Genomic DNA, 26,645 nt, shown 5'->3' on the forward strand with positions numbered 1-26,645 from the left:
AATAATCTTGCATATGTTCTGTTCATTGTGTACATGAGTGTTCTTAAGAAATTAGTCCCATGACAATGCATCACTATTATAAATGTAACATTTTATTCTATTTCCTAATTTTCATGGTATTCACTTTTTTTATTCGCCACTTAAATTGCACATATATTAAACAGAATCTTTCTTTCTCAACTTCCGACAATAGAAGAAAATAAAGCGATTAAATGTTTGATGAAATGATAGAAACTGCTTGAATTTCGGAACAATGTAACCGTATTAGAAATGACACAAAAATATGTTTCAAAAATTGCCAAAATTCTGAAAAAATTTGAACGCCTATTAAATTGACGTTAATAAAAACAATTCATAAAACTTTGAAACGGTGTAAATGTCATTTTTGTGCAATAATATTTTTGAAAGTTATCGCGGGAAAGATACAAAATTCAGTTTAATTTTTAATTAATTATAATTTTTAAGAAAAGCTATTCTAGGTGCGCATTTTTATTCTTTTGACATGTTTTTACAAAAGATGTTGTTTTTTCTTATGTTGCATGATGATTCAGACTTTGGCATTAATTCTTTGACTTTAAGTTTATACCCTTTTTTTTTTCTTCATGCAGTTTATGACTTCACGAATTTTCTTAAACGAAATTTTGTCGCGGAAATAAATAAATAAAAACCAAACTACGTATAAACATGGAAGTTTCGTTTTCCCCTTAAAAATCAAAATAATCTTGATTTTTCTTTTTAAAAATCGGAAGCACATACAAAAGAGTACACATGTACAAAATATACCTTAACCCAAGCGATGATTGCTCCATAGGAGATGCCTAAATAACTCTTAACTTCTAATAAAGTCTATGAATCACCCTAATATTTCATGATTTCTTTTTCCACTGTTGCTACGATCGAATATTTTATATATGTATGAGTCAATTTCAACTATCAATCACAATGTATGTCGTTCGTTAAAAAAAATCAGAACATCTGTTTAACAAAACTTGAATTCTTCATTCGGTTTTACTTTCTCTTTCAGATTACACATGATGATGTAGTTCAATATTTTATTCAACTGAAAATTCACTAAGAATCTCTATAGAATATTATGTGCTTTGTTTTCCCAATTTTTATATATTTACCAAATCTTTTAAGATTAATTTCGTGTACATGTGATAACGACTTAGAGTTTTGGAGCTTTTTTTAAGGTGAAGCAAATTTCAAACAGTGCAGAGCTCTAGTATGCAGCAATTACAATAAGAAGAAATAAGAATACCACTTTTAAAAAAGTAATACAAACATTTCAAAATTGTAGATAATTTCTCATATGTGTATTGTGCAAATTGATAAACAAATTTCTCAAAAATTTTAAGCATTTTAACTCTCCTACTTGCTCTTATTTTAGTTCCAATTTTCGCCACAGACAGATCTATGAAGAAATAAACAAATTCCATTGGTTGAAAACCTCGAAAACAATCGTTGACGTCATTGTCTGTTACGAAACAGCGTCGAATTATTTTTATTTTGTTTTTTTCTTATTAGAAGTGAAAAGTAAGGAAGGTTAGTTGCGGTTTGTTTCTTTTTCTTCGGCAACGCAAACTTGACTCAGACAGTGTGAACATGGCGGCCACGGCAAAACTTTATGGGATTCTTTCTGTTGTTTATTGTACACAAATATTATTTAATTCTGTATTAGCATTTGATTCTCTGGGTAAGTTTTATAATAATTAATTTATATTGCTATTCCAGTCATTTATTTCTATTTTAATGAATAGAAGAATCGTAAATGCCATTTCTAATATTTTTCTTCCATTTATATTTAGGAATTATTCTTTTGTTTAATGTTATTTTGAAATTATTTAAATATAAATAGCAAATTTATAAAATATTGAAGAAATTCAACCGGTTTCAAATTTAATCCAGTTTTACTCTGTTATTGAATCCTTACTATTGATTTGTTATTGTTGTCCACAACAACAGTGAAGCTGATTTGCTTATTTACATGATTGACTGATTTAGAATGCATTTATTTCATAAAATTAGTATACAGTTCCTGTAATTTCTGTTTTATTCTTCAAGTTTTTTTGCTTTTACATATTGCATTTTCAAAAGTCCTAACATGAATTAAAATAATAAAACTATTTAACTCTTAAATGAACTTTAGGTGATAATATGATTTATTTTTTTTCTTAATTGAAATGTTTGTTACCCTCTTAAACATTTTTTGCAGATATCTCTGATAGTTATGCATAGAATCTGGAAACAATTAATAGTGCAATGTTATTATAAAGTAGTTTCTCTTTCAATTCATTCACAAGTGCTGTGAACTGTAAAACATGTAGTATAAATTTGAGTGCCCTTTTCATTATAATTAATATTCAGATGATATAAAAGTATTAAAGTTGGAAGTTATAAAATTTGTTTGAAGAAAAATCCGAAATATTTTTAATCAGTGAAAAAGTATTTTTGTGACAGTTTACTGTATTGTAGTTTGAAGCATTTTTTTTTTTAAATTTAAAGTTGTTGAACAGTTAACTATTAATTATGATTTTTTAGTATTTCAGCGAGTCTTCAACTATAATAACCTTATTTGATATTTTATAAAAATCATTTTCATGAATATGCACTTTTTTTTAATGTTTAAAGCAAGTTAATAAGCAAATAAACCATTAAATGAATTATTACTGGGAATAGTAAATGATTATTTATGTAATAATGATAATATAAATTTTATGATTCTTAAAATATAAATAAATAATTTGATTATGAACATAAATTTAATTGGTATTTAATGGTACATTTCACTATATTATTTTGTTTTATTTTACAAAAATTCAAATATATAAGTGCTTTTCTTAGGAATAATAATTTTATGATTATATCAAATTATTTTTCATTAATTATACATTTAGTTTTAAATTGCTGCTTTTCTGAGCTTTTAGATGTGAAGTTATTATTTTTTTTGTAGAGAATTGGAATGCATTTATATTTAATATGCTTTGAAAATTAAATTGCATTGTGTTAGACGAAGAATTAAAATTGAATTTAATTTTCTGATTGGTACCTTAAATATAAACAAAATGTACTCTCTTTGATTAATTAATATGTAGATGATGCATAAATATTGTATTGTATAATTTATAATTTTTTTTTCTATTTTAAATTATTACATTTCTAGAAAACTGTTAATTTAAATTAAAATTAACTAAGAAAATTCTTATCCTTAGAGAACATGCATGTACATATGAAATCAAAAGTAACAATATTACAATTTAATGATTTGATATTTATTTTTCATATATCAAATTTTGAAGTTAAGTATGTCTCTATATATTTATAATTTTTTCTTCAGTTTTTTTTTTTAATAGTTAGCAATTTTTTTAAAAGCAACTTAACTTTTCAAATCAAAGTCCCCCCCCCCCTTCCCTGCGTAAGTAGTGGACTTTAAACCGAAGAAGACCTGTTTATAATATAGTTGAAATGAAAATGTTTTGGATTTATTTTTTTAAATGCCAAATTTTAATGGATGAGTTATAGGAAAAAAAAAAAAAAAAAAATTTTTTTTTTGCTTAGCTATTGGAATTTTAGAAGATCTTTATTTACAAGTAATTTAAATATGAAACATAATTTACGGTTTAAAAAATTAAAATTAAGTTTTTGTCTTTGAACTCGTGTATTATTTGTAGCATTTTGATTTAATTAAACAAAAGTTGATAACAATGCTCTTTTTTTAATAAAAGTTCTATATGGAATATTCTTTTTGATATTTAGTATTTATAAAAAAAAAGTTAAAAAATTTCATTTTTTCTGTTAATAGTTCATAATTTGAAATGTTGATTATGCAAAATCTCATATCAAATTATATATGACCATTTGTTGTTTAATTACTTAAAACATATTCAAAATTGCAAGAGAGAAGTGGGAATTTGAATAAATAAAATGAAGAAATAAATTTAATGTAATAACTATAAAGTTTAACTTTTTATGTTCAAATTTCTATACTTATTTTACTTGTAATTTTGATGAAGAAAATATGATTTCAATTGAATATTACTCTTACTGAGTAGATAATTATATAAATTAGACCATTTAATTAGTTCCTCTCTCTCTCTCTCTCTTTTATTTTCCCAATTCTACATTTTTTGGTTTTTAGAACTTTCATACTATATCATAATCTGGCAATGAATGCAATAATGCATGTCATTTAACTCCTGTTATAATGCTTTTCCTGTCTTATGAGCATAAATTGATTTAATTTTATTACTTTATAAAAAAATTGTTATTTTATAAATGATAAGACTTTTAAAATTATTTCTGCTTTGATTCTGAAACTAATAACTGAGGTTTTAGAAAAAATCATATATATTCCTATTGAATAAATTTCTATCATTCTTGCTGTGACAAAACAACTAATATTAATGAAAATTTCTATTGTTTTTTTTTCATTATTATAAATTATAAAAAAGCATTTTATTTTTAGAAATAACCAGAAAATTCTAATAAAATAACATTAGATCTTAAGTTGAATTGATATCATTATCTTCCAATTTTTTTTTTAATGCATTTGAATTTGGATAACAGGAAAAGAAGTTTAAAGAATAAAATGAAGTAAAACATAAGAGGAAGGAATATATATATATATATATTTCAAACATGTTACTCCTTTATTATTACAATTTTCATTTGCATCTTAAAAGATCTGCAGAAAGAAACTACGATTTCCATGCAATTGTAAAAGGACAAAAACACTAAAGAATGCATATATGAATTACAAAAATGTGTGGAAGAGAAGATGCTGGAAAATTTCAATTCAACAACTTTTATTTGATTCAGCTGTCATAATATTTATTTCTACAAATAACCTTCTTTAGTGAAGCTATTGACAGTTGATTGTTATTTTATTTGATTTTTTTTTCTGTTATTTGATGTTTATACTAGATTATACTTTACATTCAACATTATGCTTTATTGGTAATGTTTGGTTAAAAATCTTTCAGACCTGTTTTTAGATATGCAGAATTTATTCAAAGCAGATATATTTTATTTATTATCTTTTCAAGTTCATAATTTTATTTATAACTAACATAATCAAACCTTGTTCTTTAATATATATTAAAAGAAAAGAAGATATGTTGATGCTTGAAGTTGAGTGAATAAAGTTTTCATTTTGTAGCGTTATTAAATCTATTTAAAGATGCGATTTCCAAAATTCCTCTCTATCTCTTTTGTGAAGAGAAAATATTTTGATTTTTTTATTGTTTAAAAATTAGTAATATTAATTTTTATTTGACATCCATTGATATTTTCATTTTTGGAGATTTAAAAAAAAAAAATCCAAAGAAAAAAATTTTGTTGTAACTTTTATTTTTTGTTTCCAAATAATTTTGTTCATTTTCCCTTTTCAATTTTTACTGATCGTGGATTCAATTTTGCAGTTGTAATTGTTCCTATGTGGCATGAATTTTAGGCATTTTAGGAAAAAGGGCGATGTTGCTTTAAAGGTAGGCTGTTTTGAAAGGCTGAGATCTGTCAACAGTCTTCATTGTAGATTTATTTTTTTTATTTCATATTTATCAGTTACCAAAAAAATTCATCGTGACTAATTTTTATGAATAGCTTATTATATAATGTCAAAATTTAGAAATTAATTAATTACAATTAAAATCTTAATGAATAATAAAGCAGAATGTCTGAATGTCACTTATTGTTTTAGAGATAGATTACTGAACTTTAGAATTACCAAATGTGGCACAGATACATTTTAGAAACTAGAATTGTGCATCGTGGAGCAAAATTTTCATTAGAATTTTAGTTAATAAAAATTAAGTAATACTATTATTTTTGGTACTAACTTTAAGAAATATTATTACACAAAATTTATTTTTACACCATTAGAAAATTCAAAAAGTTGTCTCTCTAGCGAAACCAATGTAATTTTTTAAAAAGAAAATCTAATTTTTTTTAAAAAATTTCTTTTGTAATAATTGCAATAATAGCAATTTCCAAGTCAATTAGAATAATATTGGAGGTGATCATATATTAGAAGTTATATGAAGTGAACTGTTTTAATATTTAAATCTATTGTGGATTTTGTGGGATGGAAAAAAAGATTATAACAAATTAAAGCACTGTGTAGGTGTTGTGAAATTACATGTTAGTTGATCTGGATAGTTACAATTTTCTTGTGACTGTGACCATCATAGATCTTGATTTTATTTTCTATACACTAAATTTTTAGATCTGTTTCTGATTATAGTATAATATATTTGTTTGTAGTAAATTATTGATAAATGAAATCTGATCTTAATTGCAAATTTATAGAGAAAGCATGTATTTGTCTATTGGGAAGGTCTGAAATCTATATACGATTCATCTGATTATACTCTGAAGCTTAACATAAAACATGTCATATTGTGTAAGTATATGAAAATGGTGGGAAAATACTCTTACAGGTTTGAGGGAGGGAAGAAAGTGCTGACTTTATTAGCATGATTGGACTGTAAATATTTTGACCTTAAACTGTTGAAATTTCCCCCTCCCCCCAGATTTGGGAACACTTTGTATTCTAAAAATCCTGCTTTTTCTAACTCCATTTTAATTTCCTTTTTAATATTTCTATATGTTCTGTCAGTTACGAAAGATCATAGAAAGTTTTTGACGATGTTTCTCTTGACCTTTTTCTTCTCACTCCATGCATAAAACGACCACTTAAAGAGATTCAAGGATGAGTTGATTGACTAGATGAATTAGATTAAAAAATACATCATTGGTACGTGCTGCACCTAATTAGTTGTCAGACGACGATACTTTATTCCTGCAGATAAAATTTAATCGTCTGGTCTTTGTTCGTACAACGCATAAATCTCGAAATGAATTGCTTTGACTTAATCGTATTTATTTCATTAGAAACATCTGTGGAGATACTTAATAGATCATGAACATTTTAATTCTTTGAATTATGTGAGAAAGTTAATGTGTCATGAGAAATTAACATTAATATTCAAACATCTTGAAGAAGTTGACTGAAATGACGGCACTTCCCTTTCAGACTAAATACTCCCGATTTTTTTTTTTTTTTAACAGATATGTGATTGAAAAAAATGTTCGATTATGAATTAGTTTCCTGATTGTTCCGTTTTTAAAAGTAGAGAAAGTTAAAAGTAGGAAAATGCATTGTTTGCATTTAACCTTTGCATGCATTGAAAATGCTTTGTTAACCTTTTTTTTTATTCCTTCTTTTAAAAAAATATTTTTTTTAACAATTAATTATTTTATTTCTTCTAAGTTTGTTTTATTTTTATATATAATTTTTGAATTTTACCCAATACTGCTAACTTTTCGCAGAAGTTTAGAATATTTTTCATTTTAATAAAAAATTCTTGCATATGTATATCTGTTTATTTCCGTATTGCATTCTTCCGTCTCATAAATGAATATTTATTTATATCGCATGCTGCTTTTAATTCTTACATTGTTTTTCCGATTTTTAACACATAAATTTGCTTAGTTAGCAAAGTTTTACATTCTTGAATAAGGAATTATATTAACTGCTTATTTTCTCCAACAATTGCATAAAAGTAACTTCATTATAGCAATTGCTTTTTTGCATGAGCTTCTAAAATGTAAGTATTCCCATGGAAATTTTACCTCTATCTATATACGTATAGGAAATGTACAAAGAGAAATTCGGCTTCAAAATTTCTAAAAATCTGTATATTATTAAACGTATTAAGTCAGAAAAAAATTATTTTTGAAATCTTATTTATTGTCCATCGTTTGTGAATCGGGAATCAAAAAGAAAAGAGGCGGTGGTGGTGGAAAACATGGTGTTTACTGCAAATTTGGATTTGTTTAGAAATCAAAATCCAATATTTTTATTTAAACAATCTTCTGCTTTTTTTTTTTTTCGTTATACTTATGAATATACACAAAAAATAATGTCATTGTATGCATGAAATAATTTATAGAAATTTTTAAAGAATAGTTTAGTAGTCATTTCATTCAAATCAATTTTTTTTCATTATTTTTTTCAAATATGAAGTAGATGAAAAATTAGACTGATGTTTTTAGAAATTATTTAAGACTAATTCATCATAATACAATTTTCGAAATGGCCGTGAAGCGATGCGGATCATTGGTGGACGCCAAAGGGTAGAAAGAGAATGCCAAATTGGTGCCTGGATTTTTTATAACTTCGAAACGAAGCATACTCCTAATTTTGGAATTCGATTGATAAGAAGTCCTTTTAATACTCGCGCAGCTGATCAGAACTGACAAGCAAGCTGAGACCGTAAAATAATTTTTAACTTGAAGGACGTGGATAAAAAGAATTTATGACGTATATTATTTTTTAAATCTTTTTCACATCTACCGTATGACTATCCGCAGTACATGCAACTTCTGCTTTTATTTATTTCTAAAAGCAGAAAAACATTTTATTTCTAACAGTTTGCGGTTTTTATATCCCTTTAGAGTTTTTAAAACATTTAATTCTAATTAATAATAATTAATCATTATTCTACGGTTTTGGAATAAACTGCAATTTTAGTTTCGGCATTTGTACATAATAATGCAATAAAACTAATTAAGATATAATGCAAAATTAAATCTTGTTCAATGAATTCAAATTAAAAAGACAAATCTGGCCACCTGGACGCATTAAAAATTTTAAATGTACTAAAATATGAGAAAGAATTAGGGCAAACAGTTAAAAAAATGAACAGTTTTAAAAGGAGTGTTTAATCATTACATGTGCATATTAACTCTTTAGTTTTTACTCTACTATTAAGAGTAAAATATATATTTGTGGGAAGCAACTTAACATTGACATTAACAAAAGAACACGAATTATCTATATATGATTAAAAAGTGAAATAGATTTAATATTTCCACAAAGAGAAAAGAAACTGGTTAAAAATCAGTAACAAATAGTACGACAATGAAACTGATGTCTCTGTTAAATTATTATTATTTTTTTTAAGTTTAAGATGGGATGAAATTGTTTTTTATGCCATGATTTGTGCAGACGTTATGGCTAAAAATGTATAATCTTTCAATTTTTTAAAAGGTCAGTCTACAATTTAGTTTTAAAAAAATAAACATTATTGACGAGACGGAACGGTATCACTTTCCTAAACTGAAAATTATTTGCTATCATATATAGAATTAAAATACAGATTTCTGCTACATGCTGAAAATTATCTGGAATAAATGAGAGTATTAATGTGTTTTTCTTTTTTCGGGAGAAAAATCCTAAGACGAAGATTGCAGTTTTCTCGTAATCATTACATTCTACAAATACATAGACACTTACTCTGCTTTTAACTAAAACAGAGACAGAATGAAGAAACTTACGAAAGTTTTGATTTTTCTTTTTCTGAATACATTTGCAACTGAAATAAGTAAATGTTACTACGCCGAGAGATTTTTTTTGTCTCTCTTTAAAATGTCTTAATTAAAACATATCTATTGCAGTATAGCAAAATTTCTCAATGCACATTTTAGTCACCGTTCTTTTTACTCCTTTCTTTTATCTTGTCTAACCGTATGATTATACAATGCATTTTATTAATTTAAAAATATCATTAACTTGATTCAGCAGTTTTCTTTATATGTGTGTTTGCCTCATTAACTCTCAAAATGTGACGGTCCTTATGGGCCAATCTGTCTCTTTATTTCGGGGGTTCATTCTGCTCAAAAGGATTTTTTTTAAATGTTAAATTAATTTTAAATCCAACATTTAAAAATTTTGGAAACTATTTGAACGTTAAGTAATTTATTTACTGGATCAGTGCATTTGAAACTAAGTGAAACGTTGTTGGCCGGTTGTACTTCTTTTTTAAATTACAGGCAGTCGCCCCGTTACCACAGAACAAAGACGTATAAACAGGGCTGTCCGATTGGGCTATTGGGATTTTGCTTTTAATACTTTCACAAGTTCGGTTAATATTCAGATTTAATAAAATTGATTTAGATTCTTTTCCTTTTTACAGCAGTTTAGAAAGGTTATAACAGGAGAAGGAGGGGGGTATCCATGTCAGCTGACATGCTCGAATGGCAGTCTCGTCAAATTCAAAGGATGGAGTTTGGATGATAATTGCCAATAAAAGCCTGCAAGCCATCGCTAGCATTATTTTTTTCTCGCCTTATTCTATTACGAGTTAAATGAATAAAATGGGGAAGTATCGTTTTATCTGTTGTGGAAAATCCAGGCAACTTCCTGGCTGAATTATGCCTGGCACTTAAAGAAATTCTGGTGTGAGATAACTGGCGTTTACAAAAACTTTCAGTGACTGCTAAAAGATTCATAAATGAAAATGTCAGTAACAGAGTGGAGATATTTTTATGAGGTCACCATTCTGTCATTTTATTTGGTTCAAAAGTTATCAAAACATTCCAACTTCCACGACTTCTTCAATTCTTTATTCATTTTCACTTTGAATAAATAATCCATAAATTGGATTATTTATTTAAAGGAATAATAATAGCTTTCCATTTTTTTTACATAAAGATTTCAATGGAACGTTTTAGAAATGGACTAGAAAAGCACCCGATTTTCAAAAGACATGATATCTTAGGTAAACTTTTCGAATGGTAGAAATCTGAAATTTACGTGCTGTCTTCTTTATTTATCCATGGTTCTGGATACGTCTCAATATAACCTTCGCAATTCTATAAAATGAGACCAAATTTAGTAAAGTTAAACTGAACACATTGAATAATAAAACTCAATTTCTCAACCTTTCCTTTTGTCGTTTCACTTATTCTCCTGAAAAAGCGAGAGTCTAATAGATTGAGTCCGTAAATTTCAACAAAATTTTAAGTCTCAGTGCAATGACATGAAGTTGAATCTATTCCAGTTTCAAGTTGAACTTGAAAAGCGAGAAAAGTTCGAAATAGTATTGCATTGAAAATCTATTAAATAACATGATTCCCCTCTTGTCATATTCTTTTTTCACTTAATGTATAATTTATTTGAGTGCTAATTCGTAGGTTTGTATAGTTAGTCAATTTTATTGCTTCTGTTTTTTATCTATCTTCGTAAATGTCCATTCCAAAAGAATCTTCGTGGTGCTTCGAAATAAGATTGAATATATATATATAAATCAAGTTAAATTAGACTAAATATCTAAATTAAAGTATAAAAATGTTAAGTAATAAAACCCGATTAAATGTTTTAACGCTATCTCGATTAAATGTTTTAATGCTATCTCACTTTCTATCTAACTAAAGCAAGACCTTTGATAGTTAGAATCTCCATGTCCGATTATTACTAAAAATTGTTATATCACAATACAATGAAATATAATTGAAAATAAAGGTATAGGCCGAGCTTTAAAAGCAAGATCTATTCCAGATTCATTATTTTGGGAACACTTTTTAAATAACATATTCCTCCCTGTTCCCTATCATACTCTTTTTCCACTTAACATTTAATTTATCAGAGTGGCATTTCGTGGGCTTGTCTTAGAAAGTCAATTTTTGCTAATTGGTTTTGTTCGTTATCTCCGTGGCGTAAAATCTCTTTTCTTTTTCAAATTATTAATTTAGAAAAGTGTGTGGATTCGACTGTATTGTCATCGTTCCGTAATTAGGGTTAATAGCGTTGGATAATGTCTCTCCCTGTTAGTTTTGCGCTTTAATCACACAGAAATTGATACGAAATTATTTACTATACGTTTTCAAATGTGTTTGGTCAGTAGGGTAAAAAAAAACCTTTCTGTAGCATTGAAAACTTTTTCATATTGGTTTATTTAAGAATTCAAATAGAAATTTTCTAGAATTCTTATTAAAAGAGCAGAATGAGTATTAAATATAGGTAGAAAAGTATGAATATAGGTCAGATGCATTATCATTAAAATAAAATTTGCGCTTTTTTACATTGTCTGGCTTTTTTTTTTCTTGCAAAATTCACGCCTGAAATACGGGTCTACATTTTTTTAAAGTTTGAATCAAATATTTTTCTCATTTTCTCTCTGTCAGAATTGTTTTTTTTTTTAAATTTATTGTTAAATTTAATCACGAAAATAATTTAAATGAATGGAATAATTTTTTTTTAACTTAAAAAAAAAAGTCTTCCTGTTGAAACATTCCGTTTTCAGCTGTCGGATATTTTAAAATCCTGTTGAACTCTGTTCTGGTTCAAGCTTTCCTGGTGGAACTAATATTGGGGCGTTTTCTTTTCACATCAACAGCGGAAGGTGTTTCCTGACTTAGATCACGAATTTATTCATCCATTTCAGACTCCGGACTCTATCAGCCGTATTCGGTGAATTTATTTAAATCTAGTTAAAATGTTTTTTTAAATCAAGACTTTTTATTTTAAAACATATAATTAATACATTTTTTTCACTACTTTTATGCATGTACATTCTTATCAAATGTGTCGTCTGTACATCTTTATAACCGTACTTGATTAAACCATGATTCAGTTTTACATGAAATTAGATACATGGAAATATTAGTATATCTGCATACTTTTTAAAGGTGTTAAGTAGAATCCACTTAAGAATTCCTTTTTTTTCTCTGATAATTCTGTGAATTATATTTGTATATTCCGCATTCAGTTGAAGATCTATGACTCTTTTTGACTGTATTGCAAAACTGTTGTATATATAAGGGATTACTATATTAATGCTGACATTCAGCGGAGAATATACACATTTGCCAGTTATCGGATTTCCACAGTAACATATAACTTCGGTGCGCTCTCAGTGTTTTTAAAATTGTGATCCACGATTTTAATTAATTTAGTAAAAATGAATAGTAAGCTATTCAGTTGGTTCGTTTCGAACATTAAAAACAATGCGCAATATAATCATTCATCAATGTTTTGTTTTTCATTAAATCTTGATCTCTACATGTAAATATAGGTTCCCGAACTTTTAATTTATGACTGAAAAGAACCAATACTTAATAAAAATACTCATTTCGAAGTAGCTCAAGCTACCGATCCTAAAGATGTAAAAACGACACTTCTTTTTTATTAATTGAATTTTTTTTAACTTTTAAAATATTTTCCTCATCCTTAATAATGCTTTTATCGTAGCAAAAAGTCATAAGTTAGAAAAAAATGCTATATTTTTCAAAACAAACGTGATAATATCATAAAGATATTCGAAATTGTTTATTAAATAAAACGAAGTTAATCTTCTCTTTAAATATGGAACCGTTACTGCAATAGATGGGTTCTTTAAATTTTCAAATGTTAATGTTTATTCATTTGCATCAGATCGAGCATTTATTTCACAACACAGATTGTAGATGTTATTTGCTAAATTATCTGTTAATCTCGCAAATCAATCTTAAAAATAAATTTTACGCATGAATCAAGGAAGTGGATCACTTCCATTGAGCGAATGCGTCAAACGCATGAGCTTTCCTTAAGTCTATTGCCTGGAGGCTTCAAGACGCTTTAGACGGGAAGTAGATAATAAAGATGTATAGCCTGAGACTGAAGGATATGTCAGGAAAAATTTGTTGGCCTTCAAGGAGTTTTCTCTTTTGTATATTCTTGTATACAGTTTTCAAACGTGACAATTTGGGGAGCGGCCAAAAATTATGAAAATATTTTTTTTTTCAATTTAAAAATTAATAGTAATTGAAATTTTAAAAACAATATTGGATGCAGTTTTCTACATGGGAGCCATCTCAAAAATGTGTATTTTAAAATATCCAGCTATCTAATTAATATATCAGAAAAAAAAATACTCATTATATTAGAAGTTGTGTAAAATGAATGGGAATAAGTTCCATTTTGCTTTATGAACTACACCCACTTGACCCTCTAGGAATGCTGCAAGGACACATGGCGCCCTTACGTAAAGAAAAATTTATATGTTGTCTTACTAATACATAATCAACGTGTTCATATGCATAGACAATTTGAAAAGCCTTGTATTAAATAAATGTTATTTAAATTTTGTAAAAAAAATTTGTAATATTCTTTAATTTGTTTTTTAAACATTGAAAAATTCATCGATAATGCATCTACATTTATAATTAAATGCATTTTGCATTTTAGTTTTTGTTATTATTGTAGAAGCAATAGTTTCATTTAAAAAAAAAAATGGTAATTTCGTTTGCTTTGTTGTTGTAACGTTCATAGGTGATCACTTAAGTTCGTCTAGTAGTAAAACCGGCTTTGCTCGATCCCTGGACATGCAAATTTATTTAACCATTTAATTAAACACATTCTTCGGGGATATTTGTTATTAAAATCCTTATAAGAACGCAGATCACACCCAGTATCAGCTTAGTTCCTACTGAGCATGTCCAATTTTATCTGAAATTGTTGCTTTAACTTCACTGTTCACAGTTAATTATCAAAAATTTTATTTATCTATTCACGAACAAAATGCTATATGTAAAAGGATGAAATTCTGTTTAAAAAAGCATTAAAATCAAAATCTATAAATAATGGTTGATTCCCAATTATTTATCTGCATCCTATTTTTGAGATAAATGATAGGCGAGAAAATAATATCTTTAGTTGAATTTCTGGAACAAAATAAAGCAATTTTAAAATCTTAAATAATCCTTTATCTTTATTGCCACTGCAAAACATTGATAATTTGTTTCAAATATTCATTTTTTTAGCATATTCTGATTGTTTTTATAGTACGAGTTCGAATCCCAATTAGTGATTGATACCAGTGGTATTAACTATTCTCTGTTAGCTAAATTATTCAATATCGAAAGTAATTAAAAGAAATTATCATCATCTGACGCATTTTATTAAAAATCTCCAATTACTTAGATATATTTTTACTATTAATCTCTTGATATTATTTGAAAAATTCGTGAATATTTTTAAATCTGTGAACAAAAATATCTATGAACTATTATTATTTCAAAAACAAAGTTAACATAAATTCCAATTAAAATATGAAGTGTTGTTCTGAACTGTGGAATGAAATCGGGTAAAGATTCTGTTTATTATTTAAAGCAAGATTGGAAAGTTCAGTATAAGTTACATTCATATGATTTATTGCGTTTGGATTATTTATTTATTAAAATGATCTGAAATTTTTAATTGAAATAGGAGACGATACAAACTTGATTGCAATTTACAATACAAATAATTAGAAAAGAAATATTCTAATATTAAATGTAGTAACAATGACAATCAATGATTATAATGTGGGTCATCTGGATACTCTAAAATAATAAATGTGACAATGTAAGAAATAATATTTGAAAGATATCAAATATCAGCCGATAAATGAAAAAAAATGGTAGTGAATGCGTTGTTATAGATCGAGGTTACAGCTATTAGATCCTGTATTTTGTCTGTCCTAAATGTGTCTGCCAGCTGTTGTCTAGAAAAGAACTGTTGCAAAACAAGAATCTTGTCATTGTGTTTATTATCTTAGTCATTGTTAAAACTTACGTACCTTATCATGTAAAAAATGTGTTCCAACGGGTCGAACTACGTGAATACAAATAGAACTTTCGAATAAACACATTGGATTAATTTTTTTTTTTTCCTTCATTCATGTTACTATTTCCTGTAGAACTTAAATTCTAATACGGCCCGCCATAATTAGTAAATTTCCAGGAGAGAAAAAAAGATACCATTCTACAAAAGGGGAGCTCATTTTTTCATATGTTTCATTGTAATAAATAAATAACATTTTTCTTTATTCATTAAATACTGTATTAAGATCTATTACATATTAGATTATAGATTTACTAAAGTATTTTTGTTTGCTAGGTTGATATACCAATTTGAATTAATCTTAAAATACAATTTACTATGTCAATTTGTTACCGCAGTATTTTTGAAATATTAAATCGAAATTATTTTTATGAATTTGTAAAAAAACCATAAGTAACGATTCGACTAGATGTAATAAATGCCTTAAATAATCAAGATTTGAGAATAAAAATAAATAAATATAATGAATTATTATTTAAGAGGAATGTTAAAAATTGAATACGGCAATTAATGTAGTTCTTTGACGCTCCGATGGAGTCATTGCAAGCACACGTGACACACGTCTTTCAGCTTGGGATTCGTTTGGCAGTAAGTAAAAAGGTTTTGACATCACAACACAACAGAAAACATCATGCTTTAAATGGTGTGCACAATCACCTTTGACATGAGACTAATGTCACGTACATTAGCTTCATTACGTCCACCTTGAATTCTTTTTTGGTGTAGTAGGGATTTCTTTAGGAAGGAGAAATGTTTTCTTAGAGATGGTCGCGCTTTTGTATTTATTAATCTGGAGAGCATTGTCAACTACAAGAATTTTTTGAATCTCAGCATATTCGTTTCCTCCTTTTTTTTTTTTTTCATGTAAATATATTAATATTCTTTTTTCGAAAAATATTCTTGATGTGTTTTTCAACTTAAATTTTTCATTGAAGTGGCCAGTAATACGCAATTAAGGAGTTCGGATTTCAGTTTTCGAGTGTCATTTTCCCTTTTACTGATTGAATATTCATATTCAAAACAATTTTTATGTTGTTAAATGTAAGGTTATGTGATTTAAATAAAACTTGCTGAATTTCCCAGCATATATTCTGTAGGTTGTCCTTCCCCCCCCCCCTTCTTTTTTGTATTATTTGGAGTTTTTAAATTGTTCATGTACTCTTTTCGTATTAATTGTATTCGTATTGAATTCTTTTTTAGACTGATGGGATTCGTTTCGCATTTCGAAATGGAGTATAAAAGTGTAAACATTTCCAACATCGTTAGTTGTTAAATAGTGTGATTGAAATGTATACCAGATTTTTTTTTTTATTTGGTAAATAAAAAAAGTAAAATCCAGTCCTTTTTTTTTAGACTGATGGGATTCGTTTCGTATTTCGAAATGGAGTATAAAAGTGTAAACATTTCCAACATCGTTAGCTATTAAATAGTGTGATTGAAATGTATATCATATTTTTTTTTATTCGGTAAATGAGAAAAATAAAATCCAATCCTCTTTTACAGAGGACTGGATTTAGTACTTGAAGTATGGTAATAAAAAGCGTTTTAAATATTTGTTTTCACTAATGAAATACGATACATAATAATATGAATAAACGAGCGCGTGCTTATCCTTCCCTAAATGTGTATTTTACAATAATCATGATTAAAGGTAGTTGAAGTTGACAAAGCTATAAAATATATCATTATAACCAGTTAATGTAACAAATTAACAAATGCGTTAAAAAATTAAGGAAACATTCTTATCTTATAAAAAATTGCTTTTAAAAAATCATAGTCTTTTGACGTGAAAGATATTTTTGAAAACATATTTTTGAAAGGAAGAGCCGAGAAAAACGAAATGCGAATAAATTTTAGAATGGTAGAGATTGTTGACATCATACACTTCTTATATTTTTTTAACAAGGCAAATTATTAAAACAACAATTTCTATATAAAACTAATTAAGATTTAAACTAATCTATACTTATATAAATCTCAATGTGTATGTGTTTTGGCGCTCTACAGGCTAGATCATTCGACCTACAGCTACCACAATTTGGCACATGCGTACCTTGGAGGTCGGGAATGTGCATTTGGAGTCCCTTTTTTTGAATTTTTAATTAGAATTTTAATTATTAATTAAAAATTACCTTTCTCGCCAAAACTTTTTATTTTCCCACTGTCAAATGAGAAAAGCTTAAGTTTTTTTTTTTCTTTTTTTCCCCACGCTAACAAGGATAGGCTTAACATATTTTCGGCCGATTATTTCAAACGATTCTGTTTATTTTCTTAGTGTTTGATGCATTTAAAATTAAACATTGTTAATGAATCGATCTTTCAGATTCATTCTGAAGTACTTTTGAATTAAAATAAGACAGAATGAAGGAAATTAAAACTTTCTAATCTGCGTAGCGTTACCCCAACTGGCGTAGAAAATTCATGCATTTGCGTTACTATAATTGGCTTTGAAAATACGCACATGCGCATTGTGTTCTGATTATTGGCAACTCTATATTCAACGGATACGGACGTGGTTTTGAAGGCTTCACATATTTCCGACCGATTGTTTCAAGCGATTATGTTTATTTTCTTAGAGTTTGATGCATTTAAAACTAAACATTATTAAATAATTGATCTATTCATGATGAATCTGAGAAAATTTTGTAGAAAACTTCTTGAGATATTACATAAATTAAAAAAGATATTCCTTAGTGCCCATAAGGTTTAAATACTCAGCGACTCTGTTTTCAGTACTCATATTTAAAAAAAAAAAAAAAAAATACTTCATTTCAATAAAAATGTTCTTATATTATTTGCAATTTAACCATTTCCACTTTAATTTAAAGCATAAATACGTAGAGCGGGAGCTAACAGAAAATTAGAGATATGCATATAACGTTATGGCTGAAGGCCTTTATAATATTATGAATGAATAATATGATTATCAAAATTTGAAGCTTTAAAATATTTTGATGAAGAAGCTATTAAAATAGGAGTTACATTATTAAAATTTTAACGAGCATTAAGATTGGCGAGCCTGCTAGTCGCCAAAGGCTTCTAGTTAAGAATAAATGTGAGAATTATATCTTTTTTTTTACCAGTGAGAGTTTATTTTTGAAAAATAGAAACGGATGATTCATTAAAAACAATCAATTCTCAAATTTAACTTTAATAGCTGACAAAGTGCATATTAAGTAATGGGGTATTCAGACAAGATAATCATGTAGAGACCAGGAAGCAGAGAAGGTATACATGCTCCTTCTCAATCTCAGGAACAAACGTAGGACTTTGACGGAGACAAAACATTAATACGTTCTTGCCATTTTGTTTAAGTTAAACATTATAAAAAGGCGGGAAATTATCATGCGAGGGCATCATTTCCCCTTGTTAAACCGATTACAACGGCTGTATCGTATTATGTTCGGACACAGTTTACTTTCGTTACGTCATTGTAATGATATTCTGATTAAAATGGTAGTAGTTGTAAAATAACATTTTAATTTGATAGGTTGCTGTTACTTTCAATTATATTTGCATGTGATTAAAACATTTACACATCCGCTGTGGGTTCCCCCCCCCCCACACACACTTCTTTTGAATTCTATATGTGGCGAATAAAAAGTGGATATTTTGGGAAACTTTCGTAGAAAAGTTTTCCTACTAATAAATATAGCTGATATATAATATCAATAGTCGCGCCTTTTTCCTGTCTTAAAAAGCTGTCTATGAATAGAATGTTAATATATATACTATGACGTAGTAAGAGATATATTTTTATTATAAAAAACTTTCGCTTTGTTTTCTTAAACGGTTTAACTTGCCTGTTTACTGGAGAAAAACGGTACTGAGAAAATTATTTTTGAATTGAAAAAATAATTTTCTTTCTCCCATCCCCTCCGCCATTGATATTTATCTTCAGATGGACATTCGTTTACGTCTGTTGTTTTCAAACATTTATCAGCGTTCATTGAACCACCATTATAAAACGTTTAAGATGTTTTATTATATTCCTTTCTGTTATTTGAATGTCTTCAACGTTGTAAAATCCTATCCAATATATTTCCTATCATATGTGTAAAAGTGTAAACATGTAGTAAATATTCCAATGCTATAAAAAAAACAATTATTAATGACAGTTTCCGAATTTTGTTTTGTTAACTCAAAGTTGTTTAGAGTAAAGGAGGATTTACACTTGGGCAGTTATAAGACGGCCAGTAAGACAACGCATGCGCAGTACGGACGGATTTAACATTGCCACAATTTCATAAGATAGATTCAGGGATTCTATGCTTGGCAATTAATTGCCATTTTAGCGTCCTTGAATTTTTCTTTTTCACTGCGTGTCGTGTTAAAATGACGGATATTTACACAAAGAAACATGGCTATATATATATAACGTTCAACATACTTCAATTTGCGAAACTATAGAAAAAAAAATGGCAAATAAAATAACAAAAAAGCACCACAACCTCGCTTCAGAAAAAACAAAGAGCAAAAAATATCGGTATTAGTCTAAGATAAGTAATGAATTTTTTTCACTCGTAAAAAACGCCAAATTGTACAAACGCCTGCGCAGTAGGGGAAAAAAAGTTCAAATACAGCGGCATGTTGTCTCGTACTTGCCATGGAACGAATTGCATTTTTCAGCCTTTCTACGCTTGCATTGCCTACTGGCTGAGTGTAAACCCCCTTAACCATAATGAAAGGTGACCAAAGTTGACAGTACGGAAAAGGCTACGAGAAACATCATTGCAGTTATAATTAAATAATTTTCATTTTCATTTTTTTAAGTGTAAAGGACGTGTTTATCTAAAATTTAAACACACGTATTCAATATTTAGCATGATTTCGGTAAAGTTATATTTACTTACGTCTCTAGTTTTATGACTACTGTTTTAAAACTGTGTGTGGCGATTCTATAAAAGAGAGTGGAAACTCTCATTATCACCTTCTTTTGTAAATTCTTCCATTTGTAAGCAGACGAAATTCAAGGTCACAGAAATTAATATGAACCCGACTGGGTATAACGTAAGAATAGTGTGTTCTTTTTTTTATAAGTTAGAAGGCGCACATGAACCTCAAGCATAGATCAGAAAGAGTTATGTTTCGCTCCTTCGTGATAATCATTTAAAAATTTATCAATGTTGAGAAGTAAGGAAAAAAAAAAAAAAATTGCACCGAGTTCAACGTAATTGTATTCATTAAAATCTTTTATTTCTTCTCGCCTATTCTCCTTTTTATACTCTTCTTCCTCTCACGAAATGGACTCGTCTGTTTGAGAGTGAAGGTCAGCTGCTAAAAATCACGTAGTATCAGGTGAACACTATAGGAAGTATTATTAAGTACTTATTCAGTTTAAATGTTCCGAATATGATTCTAATATATTTAAAAGTAATTTTTATAGTGAATGCAATTTCATTTGAAGCAGCAATAATTTGTGATATTAATAAATGAGAAGCTTTTTATGAAGCTTGTTTTATTTCATGGATCTTTTTATAATGCCTGTAGAAATACTGTATTATTAGTACATTATAGATGTAACACTAGTTTCTTTTTAAATGCTGTAAATTTAAATTTAACGAAATAAGAGTGTATTGAATCATAATTTTCTCTAAACTGAGCAAAATGTAATATATTTTAAATATTTAAATTAAACAAAACTTCTATTTTAAATAATATGACTGTGTGTCTCTTAATCCATTCTGTTTTTAAAAAAGGAAAAATTATTTTCTATTCCAGTAATACCGAGTGATACCGAGCTAAATTTAGTGAAAATTGTAGTTGTACCCTTTCCGGTCACAATGCTACAACTTTTTTTTTTATTATTGTCTCTTTTCGCTTCTCCTATGTTTGCCACCTGTTGTGTTGCCTTTGTTAAAAGAGCCCGTATTATTCTGATTTCACTTTTCCGACGTACATGCTTTATTGTAACAGGTGATAAATATTCCAATTAAGGCCGTATTGCCAGTAGGAAACAGAATGCCACAACTTTTTCAAAGCCGCTTTGCATTCTTTTCGTGACCGAGGTGTTCAAGAGTATCAACTTCAATAGTATGATTGTAGAGACATCAGTCCATTCAAATGCCGTTAGTGCAGTTTTCACTAGAAATACAGAAAACTATATTCACTGCAAAATTTTCAGGTGATGGTGTATTTCCGACGACGATGAAATTAATATTTCAGCAAATAATGAAATGAATATTTCAATAAGAGATAAAATTAATATTTCATCATTTGGAAAAGTAAGCGTTAATGAAAATTCTGTGTTTTTTACCGGCAGAAAATTGCAATGTGAAGTGATTTTAATGTTTTAATAAGGATATAAGATTTTGGAAAGTTTGTAATTTTCAATTTTATTTATTTATTTTTATTTTTTTAATCAAATTTACTATGGAAAATTGAAATTAAGGTATAAATTCTTCAGCTATGACATTTTTTATTATAAATAAAAAATCTATTTTTTTTTTTTTTTCAGCATTTTCTATGAATCAATTTATATGACATCATAATAACTTGGCAAGTGCAAATGTAGTTGCACACTACTATTATCCGTAGCACACTTACTGTGCTATGAATAATAAATGCAAAATGTCTAATGAACAAAATTAATTTAGCCCTCCTCATATGACATATTTTGTCAAAGCTTGAAATGAATCTTTGAAAAACTGAGTAAATGATGCAAAATTGAAGAGATAGCTTATAAACACTCTTTGTGAGAAATGATAAATGTCTAACTTGCATCATTTTGTAGAAATGAGCCTTGCTACTTAGGTTGCAAGATTTTCTGATATAGTAAATGTGGTTAACCGAGCATGTCTAAGCACTCTGTAATAATTCTAATTATCTCTTCACGATCGTCTGGTTTCCCGATGCTGTTTCCGGAAGAAATTTCTTCTGAAATTATCTTTGAACCGTTTTGATTAGTAAAATCGAATGATAGTTCAACACTCTTGAACTGCGTATCTAAAAATCGACTTCTAAATCTATATTGAGTGCGGAAGAAGTTCTCATTAATAATAAACGTTTTAACTGTAACTGTGTTCCATTGATCTATATATTCTGAAACAGCGGTTCTTTCGAACCATTATTTCCTCGATTATACCTTGATTAATCTTTTTATTACTGAATATCCGCTGCTATAACCCACCTCGCCCATCCTTCCTAACAAAGATTTTGTTGATGATATGAGGATCTTAGGTTAACTTAAGAATCAAATCATTACAAGATTTATTTTGGATTTTATATATATATATTTTTTTTTGAGGTAGATTCCTATAGGAAAAACTTTCTATTGCATTGCTTCTCATGACAATTCTTCAGTCCTCCACCGACCACGGTCACTAGACCCAAAACAAGTCTTCTTTCAGCAGTTTAATTAATTTCTAATTTATCAGTTAACCCATATATTAACTTTATTCTAAAATGTTCTCTTATTTCCTAATCCAATTCCACCTTTTTTTTTATTTAATTAATGTTACACGAGCACTGTAAATCAGCACTTGCACACGTTCCAAATGAAGGGGGAAAAATCTGTTATGCTTTGCAAATGTTTTTAAAAGATGCCTATATTTCCCTTTCCTAAATCGACTCATGTCAAAGAATCCCAATCAGAATCTCATAGTATAAAACCTCTGGAAAAAATATTTCGGTCTCTTTTTGTTCTTGTATCGCGCTATATAATATATATATATATATATATATATATATATATATATATATATTATAACTGGTTTGGAATATGTTGTTAGAAATGTAAAAATCTCGGACGAATTCGTAAATGGAATATCTAACTCAAAAGGAGCGAGAGTGGTAATGGTGGTGATGTTACTGACAAATATTATCATTCCAATAATGAATTAAAGAGCACAATTATTCACTGTTATAATCAGTTAGTTCATTTTCAGTGCAATCTTTTCGCTTATTGCTTATAAGCGAGTTTTACGAAATGAAATGAGAAATAATCTCATATCAGGAGCTTCTACAAGCTGATTTTGATGTTTGTGAATAGTATAAGCATACGAAGAGTATGTTCTTTTTCACAGATTCTATTTTCGTGAAAGGTATACAATTTTTCAATGCTTTGATACAGTATTTTTAGAATTGCACTCCTTCCACCAGTAATCAGTCCGCTTACGATCTTTCATAATCTTCACTTGTCACGCGAACGTGGAGAAACTAAGTTCTATTACTTTTTTCTTTTTTCATTTTTAATCTCTTTATGTTTTGTGTCGAACTAAGTTGAAACATCTGATCTGAAAGATTACATTCAGTTCAGTCATTCATAGGAGCAGAATAAAGTTAAATTATTGCTCACTGTCAATTTGATGTAGAAACCATCTCATGTCATCGGCTGTTTCCGTAAACTGAATAAACAAAGTGAAACTGAAAATTATGAGGACATAATTTAACTCGTGTTTTCATAACTTTCAGTTTCACTTGAGGTTAATAATGTTTTAACTGGAACAAACAAATGTAAAATTGTAAAATAAAAGGAAGATCGAAATTTCCGTTTGTTTATTCCCAATTTAGTGGAAATTTGTTGCAGTTTCATTTCAAGGAGATAAAGCAAGGAAATTTGTTTTATAGTTTCATTTCAAGGAAATAAAGCAAGGGATTTCGTTATAGATTCATTTCAGTGATTTCAACCATTTAATCATCCGATTTTATTGTGCAAATTTGTCGGAAGTTAATGAAACGTAAAAAGAGATTTTTAAAAAAAACTTTTTTTTAAAAAGTACATTAGAAATAATTTTTAATTTTTGAATATAAGAGAAAGAAATGAATTCAAATTAGCCTCTTAAACTAGTATGTACACAACCGTTAATTCAAAGCAAATAATTTTAAATTTCGAAAAAATAGATGTGAAAACAATCATTATTAATTTTAAAAAAAAGCAACTGTCAACTGAGTTTTAAGTTGTATAGGTGGAATACACTTCTTAATCCCTTTTCTTGCATTCTAATTTTTTTTTTTCACATACTGTGTTGTATCTGATTCATACACGGAGTTAAATAATTTTTGATATTGAAATCTGTAATTAAGTTAGAATGACAAAATAATTTAGGACGAATTTTAAAAATGGGGTAATGGGGATGGTAAAAATATTCGGACACGGAGTAGTAGCTCGGATATGTTTTATATTCGTATGTCGATTTCTCCAAATAGTATGTGATTTAACTCAGAAATGAAATATATTCGTAAATAAAGAGGCTAACAGATCATTATTTTGTTTAGAGGTAGATGCCATCTATTATTTTTAAAATGTCTCTATTTTTAACGTGATTATGTTTATAGATTGGCATATATTAATTAGTAAATTGAGCGACACTTCATCAAAAAATTATGCAAAACTCTGTACATGACAGAATGTTGAATCTAGAGCATCTTCATTTGACACGTCATTATTTCGTGGTTAATTGAAAATGAGTTGAAATTTGTAAGTTTTTTTCCCAATAACTTCAGGTAGTATTTTCAAACAAAAACGATTTTGTACCAGTTTGATCATTTAAAATATAAACTTTTCATTAATACTAATTTTATTGGCTACATTCTTTTTCTAATTAAAAAAATTATATAATCTTACAGTATTTTTCATTTTTTTATTCTGTCGCATTGCTCTCATATAAGTATATTTTTTTTGAGTACATATTATCATTGCTATATAGTTGAGAACAAATATAGTAAGAAAATAAATAAATATATGTATAAGAGAATCAAGCTTAGAATTTTCCCGCGCTTCGTTGTTTTGGACTAGAAATTCCAATTCTTTAGTTACTTTTTTTTATAAATCTAATTTTACTATCTATAAATTACACTATCTAATTGTAGCATTAAATTTATTTCTGAACTGTAACTTTACTAACTTACACTATCTGATAACATTAAACTTCTCAGCTGTGACTTTATTGCCTGTGATAGAATTAAAAAATTCCATTTGTTATCTTGCTGAAATTTCTTGATATTCTAACGCTTTCCATAAAAACGTTTAAAAAGTTGTCTCACGGTCACTTAGAAAGTTTGAGCATCAAATTCTTTTCTTTAAATAATTAGTTTATCGATTCAGTATGAAGAATTTACGTAAAACCGAATAACTTTATCCTTCGCACCACATTTATTCAAAATTTTCTTACATACACATGGAAAAAATTTTAAGGTCAACATAGGAAAAGGTACTTACGATTTATTTAACGTTTTTATCGTCTAGGACGTGCTACGTCTCATCAGGCGATACCGAATAATCGAAAGATTATCGCAAGAATTTGTTCAGGAGTCCATTCTCTCCATGTAAGTAGAGTATCAACTCTTAAAGATGAAATCGACAAACTACGACTTGTACTTGTAAAGTGAATCGTTATCTTAAAACTGTAACGTTGCATTTCCTTAAAGTGCAAACACAACACTTGATTATTTTATGCACTTTCATTTTTGCTTGTTGTGCATATTTTTCAGTGTCATTGTTTTTGATATTTTTATAAATGAAATTATAATAATACTCCATCAGTAACTTTAGTCCAGAGTCTTAAAATCTTTTCATTTGACTATACTGTTTCTAAAATTTGGTGCTATATTCTAGTAGATGCATTCCATCTGTGACTGTATTCAAGTATCGGCGCAAGTAGCTGTTATTCGTCTTTTAATGATAGAGATATCAAATGCTGAAAAGTTCTGAATTCAACTTGACCGTATCATATGAAGATCATATTTATGAACAAGATCTTAGTATTTAAAACTAAATAACCTAGTTTAATAAATCTGATGTCATTTAGTAAATTTTCTCCTATTAGTATTGTGTAAAAATTTGATGTCCTAGTGGCAATGTCTTCAATATAGGACAATGAGTTCTGATATTTGATTCCAAGACACATTCCTGGTTTGGTTCAGTTTGTACTCATTTGAACCGCATGTTATAAAATTGTAAACTTACCTTATCTCATGAAAGAACTTCCCTATACAAAGTTGGTGTAGGTAATATCTGGAAGTTATAAGTCCTTTTACAGTGTGCTGCCGAAATTTATATAGGGAATATTTGTTCGAATGGCCTTTTCGTTCTCTAATTATTACTCGAGATTATGAAATCCATCCTAAAAAAACCATTATAAGTAACTTCAACATCGCTCTACGAAACTGAACTATATGGAAGTTTGGTGATTTTCTAAGGTCTCGTCTTTACGTTCTAAGGGCGATTTAGAACGACAATGTAACAGACTAGCAAGTTTTAAACGGAACATTATTGCTGACA

General features: G+C 27.9%; 1 protein-coding gene across 2 annotated transcripts in view; it reads left to right on the forward strand.

Annotated features, from left to right (window-relative positions):
• The first annotated feature begins 1,539 nt into the window (after positions 1-1,539).
• LOC129965645 (plexin domain-containing protein 2-like) overlaps positions 1,540-26,645 on the forward strand; it is a 66,848-nt gene continuing 41,742 nt past the window's right edge. For both annotated transcript variants that reach the window (XM_056079727.1, XM_056079726.1), the window contains exon 1: positions 1,540-1,696. In XM_056079727.1, the coding sequence (XP_055935702.1) occupies positions 1,606-1,696 (91 nt within the window). In that variant the 5' untranslated portion in view covers positions 1,540-1,605. The remainder of the gene's footprint in view (positions 1,697-26,645) is intronic.

Source organism: Argiope bruennichi, chromosome 4 (assembly GCF_947563725.1).
Source record: "Argiope bruennichi chromosome 4, qqArgBrue1.1, whole genome shotgun sequence".
Taxonomy (NCBI): Eukaryota; Metazoa; Arthropoda; class Arachnida; order Araneae; family Araneidae; genus Argiope; species Argiope bruennichi.